At 39.3% G+C, this 12,750-nt stretch overlaps 1 protein-coding gene across 1 annotated transcript; it reads right to left on the minus strand.

Moving 5' to 3' along the window:
* Nucleotides 1-244: 244 nt before the first annotated feature.
* On the minus strand, nucleotides 245-7,006 carry LOC146619684 (protein FAM161A). Its single transcript, XM_085369359.1, has 5 exons — nucleotides 6,969-7,006; nucleotides 6,682-6,873; nucleotides 5,778-6,049; nucleotides 3,027-3,176; nucleotides 245-1,165 (listed from the first exon to the last, which is right to left on the minus strand). The coding sequence occupies exons 2-5, from the start codon at nucleotides 6,787-6,789 to the stop codon at nucleotides 277-279; spliced, it is 1,419 nt and encodes a 472-aa protein (XP_085225485.1). The 5' UTR covers nucleotides 6,790-6,873; nucleotides 6,969-7,006; the 3' UTR covers nucleotides 245-276.
* Nucleotides 7,007-12,750: the final 5,744 nt, after the last annotated feature.

Raw genomic sequence — 12,750 nt, forward strand, 5'->3', positions numbered from 1 at the left:
TTCTAAATATATAAACTGAAAAAAATGAAACAACCTGAAACAAACAATAAATTATGACAGAAAACAATCAATGTATTTTTGATTGCAAAATATTCCACAAAAACAGAAACAAAAACAACACATCCTTGCACATGCATTTCTTTAACCGTGTTTTATTGTTTGATCAAGAGCAACTAGAAACCATGTTGACTTGCCTGCATTGTAAAACTAACTCAAAAACAGTGTAGATGTAACTGCTCCTCGTCTCCCTTTTTGCTGTGAGTTTTAAACACTTTGTCACACACTGAGAACACCTTTGTTACTGAGCAGAAGCTCTGGGCCACCCAGCTGTTGAGACAAGCAGATGTTGCAGCCGCTGGGGTCAGTGATAGGGGTCTCTCTCTCCTTCACCATCTCAATGGACAGCTGTATTTGCTTCTTCATTGGCTTGGAAGAAGGACTTCTTTGGGACCTGCAGGAGTCGAGAGAGGAGTCGGATTGGTGCATATCAAGCTCCAGGTCTGAGCTTTGATCACTTTGGCTCTCATTAGCTTCTCTTTCCATTTTGTAGAAGATTTGAGTGTAGGGATCATGGCTTGTAGTCATGGTGCCCTCTCTGTGTCTGGTGCCATAAATAGATGTGGGCATTGGCTTTGCCTTGAAGTTATGTCGCTCAATTCTCTCACCAAACTTTCCAAGCTCTGCCACAATCCTGGCCTCCTTCTTCCTCCTTTCTCTCTCCAAAAACTGAAAAGGCTGTGGTGAGAGTGCAGTAGAGGTCTGGGTGCTTGTAGCATCCATGTTCCTGTTATTGTTGGTGTTGCTTCTGCTTTGGTTTGACCGTTGACTATTGCGACGGCTGATAATTTCATAGAGAGGCAGGTGTATGTGTGCCGGAGCAGGTGACGCCCGGAACTTTTTCTGGCATTCTCGGAGCTCTTCCAACTCCTGCCTCAGCAGCGTGTTCTCCAGCTCAATCTCTGAACGTGTGCGCACTTTGTGCTTCTTCCTCTCCTCTTCTCTTAGCATCATCTGGAAAGGTTTGGGAACAGTGACTTTGGAGTTGGGCAGAATTCTGGCACCAGCTTGATCGGACACTCTTGCCTGCGGTTTCGGACAGGAGGTATTGGGCTGGAAGCGAAACCGGTTCTGGCTCGTCATCCTCTCTGGGCTCAGCAGCACGTCTCTGAGGGAAAATACAGGAGAATAAAATGTGATAGTGAGATCTGTTCATCAGTAATATGTTGATTTAACCACTGAACTTGTGTAGATGTTGCATGGTGAGGATATAAGTGAGAACACAAATATCTGAGATCACTCAGATCAGATCAGATAGCACAAACTATCTCTAATGCTTAAGCCCATATGTAAATTTATTATGATTATGACTATTTTAAATTTCCTTGTGCTTTTTTATTGTTTGTGGGTTTTTCTTTCCCTCTTTATTCTTTTATTTGTATGAATATTTTTTAATTAGTGTATAGCATCAACTCAATTAAACCTCTGTGATTTGGTCACATAAGCAGCAGGTTTTATGTGATTTGGCTTTAATGAAATTAACAACAGGTGCACTAGTATCATGGTCTCCGAGTCATTGACCCAGGGTTTTGACTTTTATGTATTCACGGTGTATTCTTTTGGATTTGTGATGGTAATTGTGGTCAAGCCTGTCTATTTTGTGTCCTGTGTATTGTATTATTGGCGCTTCTGCATTTGTCATCTTGCCTTCCAGTTTTTGGTTTCTCTTCAGATGATAATTCCTTTCTGTGTCCGGTCCATCCAAGTCTTGTCTCTGTTTTGTCTTCTGTCTGTGTGTAGCTTGAGTATCTTTGTCTGGGTCTCAGTGTCAATCATGCCTCCATTTTTATCTCCTGTCCCTGTCAGTTCTCATGTCTTGGTCTGTCTCTCTTTGTTTCTTTACCTTTCTGTCTCAAAGTCAAGCCTGTGATTCAGTTCCAGTGTTCTGTTACTTCCTCTTCTATTTTGGTAGCTTAAGGGAAAACTGTTTTGCTTTCCTTGTCTCATTTGTCTGTGATTAGTATCAGCTGTATTCCCACTGGTGGCCAGTTCCCTCATCTCTCTCAAACTGTATGTGCTGTGTCCCATGGTCCCTCATTAGAGCTTAGTCTGTGATTCCCTGGTAGTGATGGTGAGATGAAGCCCTGTGAATGTGTCGAATCTTTCCACCGCATTCAACAGCTCATTTGGAACAGCCCAGTCATTCCCCACAGTGAAGAAATCGTTGTAGAGAGTGGTGAGGACTGCTGAGAAGATCATTGGGACATTTCTTCCATCTATCCAGGATGTCGTGCACAGACGCTGTCTCAGCAGAACCTGTAACATCATCAAAGACTCCGTCCGCGCCCATCACCCCATCCTTGCTCCCCTCTGGCAAGAGGTATATTGCAGCATCAGGTCTAGGACAGTCAGATTCTGCAACAGGTTCACTCCCAATGCCATCAGACTCTGGAACTCATAGCTACTCCTCTATGCTGTACCCCTACCCTCCAACCCCCAAACATATATGCACAATGTGACTGTATATTTAGGGCAGTTTTTCCTAATATTCTTTACAGGTTTTCTCCCGTTTTCTAATAATGAATATAGACAAATTCCTCCTGTATTCACATACGTGTACAAATCTGAGATTATTTTCATACCTTTGGATTTATTTATCATTTATATTGTACAGTCAGATGGCGAGTACATGCACTGAAATTTCATGCTGATCTGCACTAACAGGTGTATATTCTGAACAACAATAAAGCAGCTATACTATTCTAGGCTTCATGAGGGTGGCCTGAGGGCATGATGTCCTCTTTTGGGCCCTGTGCTCACTGCTCAGCACAGTCGAGCCCAACAATGCCCAGCCTAATGTGACAAGAGTATACAGGCAGTTCCTAGGGGATGAAGGAACTAATAGCATTGACTGGCCCTAAAGCTAAGAATTACACATGATGCTCAGAGTTTCCCTGTATCTTTTTCCACTCTCTTCCAGTATCCAATGAAGACTCAGCAGTGCTGTGAATTAATACTTCATTACCAACCTCTCAAAAATTTGCTCCTGGCTGGGAGTCCAGTCCAGCTCCCCAATGCTGTCCTCTCCACAGAGCTCCGACTGGTCCGAGCCACTTGATGACTCCTGGAAGTCCAGCTCCTCCTGGGAGTTGATCCTCTGGAGTCTCCTGGCAGGGCCACTAGGTCAGACATTAACATTCTCAGTCAAATTAACAATGAATGTATATGCCAAACACTTGTAAACTGTCAGTGAAGATTTCAGAAGAATGAGAAGTAAAGTGGTGGGTCAGTGGCAGCATTTGGGAAGAGAAATAACGGTGATGGGGTGTAAGAAACAAAAGCAAACAGGTTACAGGTGAGCAAATGCAAGGACAGGAAGGCAGTGTTTGGGCATGTGGTCCCACTCCTGAGAATTAAATAAATTCCAATTTTTCATATATTCTCTAAAAAATAAAGCTCTTACATTATTAAATATTTGTAGCACAACACAAAGCACAACTCCCAGTAAGAAAAACAAACAATTTCCTATCCATTAAACATCCTTTAAAACCTTTAGATGTCCTTAGGGACATTTATTGTCTTTTGCATTTTTAGTTTTAAACCATCTTCACTGTGTTGAGTGGAATATAGCCAAATTTGTCAAAGAATGTTTTTTTTTACTTATTTTTTTTAATTGTGGTGTCAATTCATTAAATCAGCCTAAAATGGCTAAGTTACAGAAATCCATCCACCTTAGTCCCTTTGGACAAAAATGTCCACATTGAAACCCATTATAAACGCTATTTTTCACGCCAGAAAAATTACGGTCAAAGGGATCGTCAGGTTTCCAGCTTAGGTTTCGTTTTGGACTACAGGCCTTAGAGTTGTAATTTTTTTATTTGTCCACCGGGTGGCGCCCTTGCTTCACATTTGACCTCTGCTGGAAAACAGCGGGCTGCTTGGACAGACCTGCCGGAAATGAAGCCTCATTTCCGGCGTGCAGCAGCGGCTTCGCCCGCTGATCGTGCGGGACCATTTTTTGGTCCCTAGGACCATGAGAGGGTGCATTTTTTTTTTTAGTCAACAGGAAATGACGTATTTGTTGTCACGTGGTATCGGACGTGTGGGCTGGAAAAAGCAGTCCCCGGTGATCGTGCCCCGGTGATCGTCGCGACTTACCCCGGCAACATGCACTTATTTCGGCCTAGAGTTTTTTTTTTAGTTTTTTTGTAATTTAAAGGGTTAAAACAACGAAAATATAATTAAAACTTTATATGAATATTTCAGGGAGAAGTAGTTTTAAAAGACTGACCAATTTAAAGTGAAAAAAAAAATTAATATTTAATATTTTTATTGCACTTTTTGGGGAATTGTCCTTAGGCATGCATTTTTTAATGTGCTCCTGCAAAAAAAATAATGGCAGGTCAAAATGAATTTTGGTGCCAATCTTTGACCCATCTAAAGGCCTAATTATAATAACAATCAAATATTACTTCAAATGTTATTTTTTTTAAATATTGAGTTTTTTTGTTTTTGGGGGCTAAAAAAACAGGGCGCTCATGAAGTAAAATTGGGATTTAAAGGGTTAAAACAACGAAAATATAATTAAAACTTTATATGAATATTTCAGGGAGAAGTAGTTTTAAAAGACTGACCAATTTAAAGTGGAAAAAAATATTAATATATAATATTTTTATTGCACTTTTTGGGGAATGGACATTTATGTCCATTAGGGACCAAGGTGGATGTCTTTTTTAGGGATCTCCAATTAAGGGAAAAAAATTTTTTCACTTTAAAGGTCACAGTTCAAAAATGTGTGACTTTTGACATTTAAAGTTTGGAAACAGAGTTCTTGCTACTGCGTCAAAATTCTGTTTGAATTTCCTTTCAAAAGGTTCCTGACTCAACAGGAAACAGGAAAAATGAGAAAACGGATTACGTGTGTGAGTTTCTGATTTAGTCCACTAAGCCTTAATTATTTGAATAATGTCTGTATCATCCTTCAGAGATATTATTATTGTTGTTGTTTTGTAATAAATGTTGCTTTTGAATAGTTATCGAATTCTTTTGGAAACAACATGTAAATGAGAGCACGCTAGGCACTCATCTTTGTTCTTACTGTAGTGGCCCAGGACCCACTACAGTTCGCTTACAAGAGGGATGTTGGGATGGAGGATGACATCCTACACAGAGCCCAATCACACCTGGACAAGGGAAAAGGCACAGTCAGGATCCTGTTTCTTGAATTTTCCAGTGCCTTCAATGCAATCCTGTCTGCTCCTGGAGAAACTAAACAGGATGCAGGTGGACCCCTGCCTGATTGCTTGGATCTCCGACTACCGTACGTCAGGCTGAAGGACATCACGTCTGATACTGTGGTCAGCAGCACAGGAGCACCACAGGGAACTGTGCTGTCCCTCAAATGTGCAATCCTATTTATCCATGTTGTATATTCTGTATTTATACATGTGTGTATATGGTGTATTTATGCTTATATCCTTACTCTCATTCCCCTTATTGTATCTGTAACATGCAACTTCTGTCGGTGCTGTGCTACTGGAAACTGAATTTTCCGGAGGAAACCATCCGAGGAATTGATGAAGTTTCATCTAATCTAATCTAATCTAATCTAATCTAATCTAATCTAATAAGGCAGATTTGATTTAACACCTGATGGCTGTTGACTTTATAAAAAAAAAAACTAAACCATACAATTATTTAAGCAATAGTTATTGGGGTCTTTGTGTTTCCATTTCTCTATTATGTCAAGGTTTAAGTGTGAGTCATAGAGCGTATCCAACCTGAGGAGCTGCCTGGCCTCTTTGTTTCTTCCCAGACATGCGTCATCGCCCCCTCCATGCCTTTCCTTGCCTTGGCTGATGTACATCCTCTCCAACTCAGCCATGTTCCTCAGGTGATTGCTCTTCAGCTCCTCCAGCCTCCTGTAGTACTCCTGGTTGGAGAAGTAAACATGCTGCTCCCTCTGCAGACCAACGATTTCCAGTGACAGAGAGCTGCGAATGCCTCTCCCGTCTTTTCCTTCCTCACTGCACTCCGAGTCCAGGTCACATTCCTGACAGGTTAGAAGTTGCCAAGATTATGAAACATTGCGAATGAATTCAGTGCAATAGATTTACTTTGAGTGCTTTGAGTGATTGCACATTATTTTTTCAACCTTTTCTATATTGGCTTCTATTAAGAGGAACATTACACAAGCCATTAACAAGTCATTGCAGCACCAAAAGCAGGTTTAGTATGCAATGCATGTATACAACCTTCATCTACCTGTGGCTGAACTGCAAAGATCTTGCATTCATGGGGTTAGAGTGTGCATAAAAAATTAACTTCATAAGGGTATTTCCATTTTTCATTTTTAGACACCTTATGTAGTTGTTATCAGAAACAATAGCAACTGTCTGTTGCACTCAGACTTCTTTCATCTAGCTGTGAAACCGCTGAAGTAGTGTATTTTATACTAATGTTTTATGCTCTGCATGCAATGCCTCAAATAAAAGATTTTCAGTGCAACGTTGAGGAAGGATGTGGGAACTAGTCAGGGGATTTCCTTCTGTTCACATAAGTGCACAACTAAGTGCACAACTTCGTAATTCATAATTCTATCTAACTTTGAATGTACATATACATACACATATTGAAAACAGATTTAAACAGACTTTATTATCTTTAAACCTTTAGCTTCCTTACCTCACTGATACAGTCCTCATCCTTGTCAAAATAATGATCTCTTTCCCCTCCGTACAGAGCCACTAATTCTTTGTTTCCCAGAGAGGGTGATCGGTACATAGCTGCCATCCTTTTCCTTATTTTATCCCAAAGTCACAGCCAGAAGCAAACCTTCTGCACGTCCTCTGTCACCTCACTCAGCACACTGACCTCCTAGGAAAATAGTTTTACTTCGAGTAGGAAGATTAACACATTGTTACCGCCTCGTTCTAACAGACGAACACAGACTGAGAGCCTTATCTTCTTACCATCAGGAGGAATCACGGCTTCATGGCCAGATGGTTCAGATGGCCCAGATGGTCCAGTGGCTTTTCACTTGAACACATGATTCATCGAAGTCCGATTGATGTGGACGCTCCCAATCTGATTTACAGATTAGCTTTCTTAAATACAGCACAAGTGCTCCATCTGTTGTAGTGTGCAACAAGTCTGCAGGAGCAGACTTGTTGAATTGTTGATGATCAGCTGTATATATATATATATATTATTATTATATTATTATATATATTTACTGGTGACTGGGGTTGGGATGTACCTACAGTGTCACACAGTAAATACTGTTGTCATAATTACAAAAGCATTTAGTTTTATTTTTGGAGTAGATATATTTCTTTCTATTTTCTCCACTAATCTATAAATCAGCTTTGTTTGTTGCCTGTTTATCGCATTTACGTCACAACTTTGGTAAAAACGTTGCTCTTGTTTGTCAGAAGCACTTTCTTTTCCCAAACTAGTGGCTGTGGAGTAAAATGAGCATAAAGTTTAGAGAGAAGCTTAGACAAATATGTGATCCTAAAATTCATATTGCACCATAACAATGAATATTATTTTTAATATTTTAAATACAGAATAGGTTTGATGCTCTTTGTGAATGTACACAGCTGATTTCAACAACATGCAAGCAGATGTTTCATGAGTTGTCCTGGCTGATTATCGTCCGTGACAGGATACTGCCTAGAGTCTAGGCAGTATCCTGTCTAGGCAGTCTAGGCCCTAGACTGTCTTTATACTACAGATTATACAGTTGGTCTGAAGGTGGAATTCAGTGAATGAATCTGGCTGTCATTATCTGGCTAAATAAACATTTGATTTTATCTATCTCAGTAGCATTCTACTCAAAATTAGTGCTTCGTGTTTATTGAGGACAAAGAATCGGGGTTTTTTTTGAGTGTGTCAGGTGGATCAACTTACCCCTCACATGAGGCATGAAGGCTAAGGTTGAGTATCATATTTCTTTAGCTACAGTTCATCTCACGTTAAATATAAAGCATCTCACCCCTACAGGAAAAACCAGTTCCTTGCTGTTAACTGTTGCTTATCTACAGTGCAGCAAAGCATAGACTATTATTCAGAGATACAAAAGTTAACACAGCTTGAAATGTGACTAATACTCCATAATGATTCAAAGGGTGTAAACTATGAACTCCTTTATTATCCTGTGGCAGCTTGTGGATGAGACCATGGAGAGGTCTAGCACAGAAAATGTGGAATTAATCTTGGTTAGTGAATCTGAGAAAAATTATTTTCACCTCAAATACCACATACAGAAACTCAGAGTCTAATATCTACTGGTTTGGGACAAGTAAGGTGAAGGTTGACTTTGATTCGGTTCAGACTTTCAGGATTTGACAGGTGAAGCTGGAGGGGAAGGACACCTACCGCAGCCAACTGTGGTAATCCGTTTACTCAGGTTTCTCAGCGCTGTCGTTACAGGACTTCACCTCGTGCTACAAAAACTCTCCCCATCTGTCGCCTGTCTCTTTCCATTTCTTCCTCTGTTTGTTTACCTAAGAACCACAGACAGAGCAGAGATGTGATGAAAACCACATGATGATAGTCATGTCGTGAAAGTCTATATTTAATAGACAGTTTAGGGCAATTGTTTCCAACCTGTTTTTTTTTCTTATCATGTCTTAAAATCAGCAAACTCTCCTTCCTCGCCCTACACACACTCTCTTTAGAGAAACAGTTTCCAGTGTTTTAACAAAGAAAAACATAATTTCTTTCTTTCCACAACATTTGTTGCCTTTGACTTTCAGTGCAGTTTTTGTGTAATCTGGCATACAAATCAACTCCATATGCCACATCACATGAGGCTTTCTTTTGATTCTCTATCTTAAGAACACCCACTTCTTCTTTTGCCAACTAAAGAAATGTGAACAAATTGTGGGTGTTTTTTGCAACAGGCTGCTTGTAACAAAGTGCATGAAGACTCAATTTAGATCTGGTTTTTTGCTAAGCTGAGTTTAAAGTAAAACTTTGGGGTTATGAGTTTGGCAGTTAGTTTTTGTGTTTTTTAAACGAATCTCTCATTTTGTCATGGAAAATATTAGATTCACTATTTGGTGGGAATTATTAGGAAACTGGGCACTATGATGTTGCATTTCTTGCATTTCACTGGCCACTTAATTAAGTGTTAACCTTGGTAGTACCAAGTTGGATCCTTTTACATTTAGAACTTCCTCAATTCTTCATGGCATAGATTTCTTCATGGCATAGATTTAAGAAGGTGCTGGAAGCAGTCATCTGAGATTTTGGTCCATAATGACATCACACAGTTCCTGCAGACCTATCAGCTGCACATCCATCCTAAATGTGCTCTATGTTGGAGTGAGATCCAGTGACTATAGCAGCTATTTGGATCCCTCACTGAAGTGCTTCGTAAGGATTTTACATTTTTCAGCTCCTGTTGCTGTTGGGACATGATAGCGTCATGTGCTAATGGGTGAGCACAGAGTATCAAATGTAATATAAGAAAATATCTCTTCATTTGAACAGCAGATTACTAAAGTACTTACTGAAGATTACTAAAGGTGAACAAATTTACTTCTCTCTCTCACTCGTTTTTCTGAACAACAGCATTCACAGCTTCAAGCTAAGCTACCAGAAGAGTTTGTGGAAATGCACAAAGCTCCAGATTCTTAGTCATCTATCTTACTCCCTCCATCGTGACTCAATCTCAGTCATCCAAGACAGCTCTTCAATAATATGGTGGGATAAAACATAGGTGCCAGCCAAATTACAAAGGTCCTATCTGCTCATAATTTCTTAGATAACTTTCCAGAAGCACTTTACCAAAAAATATTTTTTTAAATTATTATCATTATTTTTTAAACCCTGCATTTGTTTGTTTAAAATCACTATCCTTTCAGCCTGTTCATGGCCAAAAGTGTCCACCAACAGATTAGGTCTGTAATTTTTATTGTTTTGAAGTTTTCTTTCTATTTTTTCTGTATGATGTTTTTAACTAACATCAGTTCTTTTCTTAAATGTAAAATAGTCATAAATTTTTTATATTTTTAAGCATTAAAACACCAGTTTGTTTGTACAATGTACTTGTTGGAAGACAACAAGAAGACAACAAGAATAGAAGATTCCCACTCCTGTGAAGTGGTTTCCACAGGGCAAAGGCATTTAAACGGTTTCAATTGGCCAAAAGTGGCCAAGAGGAACAACTGGATGTATAGAGTATATTACTGATATATTTAAGGAGCTGAGGTTAAAAAATTTAAAAATCTGAAAACAAATTGAGACCCTTGGGAAGTTTCATTCCATATGCATTAACACAGCAAAAATGATCAAAGAAAAGAAAGTGAAGTGACCACAAATGGCCAGCATAGAGAGTTATTAAATGTCAAATGATTATTCTGGTCATGTACTGTTGGCTCTTTCTGCTGCTTTTGACACCATTGATCATGGTATCTTGGGTGGGCATCGCTGGATCAGCTTTGGATTGTTTGGGTCTGGATCTGAGAGTTTGGTTCCCACGCTAATTGAGCATCTTCATCTTCAGTTCTTCCAAATGTGAAAAATCAGGCTGTAACTTTTGAGCAGGAATTCAGTTTTGATAAGCAGTCTTTTTTTTTAATCATCTGTGGAACTTTTCCCATCTTAAATATATACTGCCTCTGATAAGTACACATGCTTTTATTTCATCACACACTGAATATTGTATTTCATTATTCCGTTGCCCCCAAAAGGTTGATTCTGTTCATCTGGACGCAGCGTTTTCAGTGGGAGATACGTTTCGTCACTCATCCAACTGCCTGTTTCCCCACCCTTATAAAGGTTTATAAGGTTGAGGGAACCTGCAGCCAGCTCGTGCAATCAGACTTGTGATCTGAATGTGCTGTTGCACCTGCTTTTCCAGGATTACCTCTAAAATCTAGTCTCCTCTTTATCAGAGTTTATGTCATGGCCCAGAGTCTAGTGGCTCCGTGTTTTGTTTTGGTTTTTTATTATTAATATGCTTCATTTTAGTTAGTTAATGGTTATATACAGTGATTTGTAGTTCTTAGGTTTTGTTCCTGTGCCTCCCATGTTTAGTGTGTCATGTCTCCAGTGTAGGTTTCATTCTGTCTTCATGTTTATTCATCTGTTTCTGCTCCCTCTGTTCCTCATATCAGTGTCAAGTCTGTATCTTTGTGAATGACTCTTGGTTCCTGTTTTACTTCGACAGTCTGTTTTACTTTACTGTTTTGAGTTTTGCTTCCCCTTTGTTTCGTCATGTCATATTAGGTTCAGCTGTGTCTCCCTCCTGTTGCGTATTCCCTTGTTACCCTCTGTGTATATGTTGTGTGTGTTTTTCTTTGTTCCTCACGTGTTTCCAGGTTCCTAGTTTAAGTAGTCTGTAATTTTTAATTTATCCCAGTTTAGGTTTTTGTTAGTTATCTCAGTCACCCTTGCCTTTTGTTTTGTAGTATTTTGTGCAGCCAAGAATAAAGGCTCGCTTTTTGTTAAACTTTTACCTCCATCTCTCAGTTGTCTGCATTTGGGCCCACCTCATTCTTTCCATGCGTTGTGCATATTGTGACAGTTTATCTGTTCATTTCTTCATATAAATTTGTGTTATTTCAGTTATTATATTACAAATGGTGAGTATATGTATATAGAAATGCATAGTGTATTTCCAAAGCCTGTAAGAAATCAAACATACAGCACCTGAAACACAAAATTTCAAAAATGCAAAGGTACATAAGTCAACAATCTTCTTGTTGTGTGTGTGTGTGTGTGTGTGTGTGTGTGTGTGTGTGTGTGTGTGTGTGTGTGTGTGTGTCAGTGAGAGAGAAATAGAAAAATGTACTTGAAATCGAGGGTGGGAAGCTGCAATAACGCTCCCCAGGATGGATCCAGGAGAACTGGGCCATGTTGTTTATTCCAAATTCTGATCCTACCATCTAGATATTGTGGCAGAAATACAGACTCATCCGGTAACAATTTTCCAATATTCTGTTTTCCAATTTTGGTGAGACTGTGCGAACTGCAGCCTCAGTTTCCTGTTTGTAGCTGACAGGAGTGGCAGCTGGTGTGGTCTGTTGCTGTAGATATTCTGCTTCAAGGATTGTACATTCAGAGATGCATTTCAGCATTCATTGGTCATAACAAGTGGTTATTTGCATTACTGTTGCCTTCCTATCGAAACAATGTAGCCAACAATCTGACCTCTGACATCTACAAGCCATTTTCTGCTGCTCACTGGGTATGTTCTGAACTCTGCCTCCTGACATCTGACCCACGTTAAAACATGGACTGAACATACACACACCCACAACCACCTACACACACACCCACAATGGACAACTGTACCCTCAAACACACAATAATAACATGGACTGAACCACCACTCACAACCACTAGCACTTTATATAGCCTCTGTAGAATTATCTACATATCTCACTTATCTTAACTGCACTACTGTATAGCTCTGTGTAAATAATCATTCTGTACATACGATAATTTTTAACCCTACAACTGTTTACAACTTGCACAGTTCCCATTTCTGTATAACTGTATATCTCAGATTTCTGTAAAGTTATTTATTTCATATTCTGTATAGTTTTTCATATTTACATCCTGTTCATAGCCTGTACATAGCTTGTACTCACTACAGCCTGTACATACCTATAGTTATAGAATATTCACAACATACTTCATACCGTGTACATTATAACATTCCATAATAGACCCATTTCTGTAATATATTTACATATCTATATTATTGCTAATATTTATTGTAATATATCTATATCA

This window comes from Diplotaxodon limnothrissa, linkage group LG13, assembly GCF_057381915.1.
Source record: "Diplotaxodon limnothrissa isolate DT_005_m linkage group LG13, D_limnothrissa_male_GT1.1, whole genome shotgun sequence".
Classification (NCBI taxonomy): Eukaryota; Metazoa; Chordata; class Actinopteri; order Cichliformes; family Cichlidae; genus Diplotaxodon; species Diplotaxodon limnothrissa.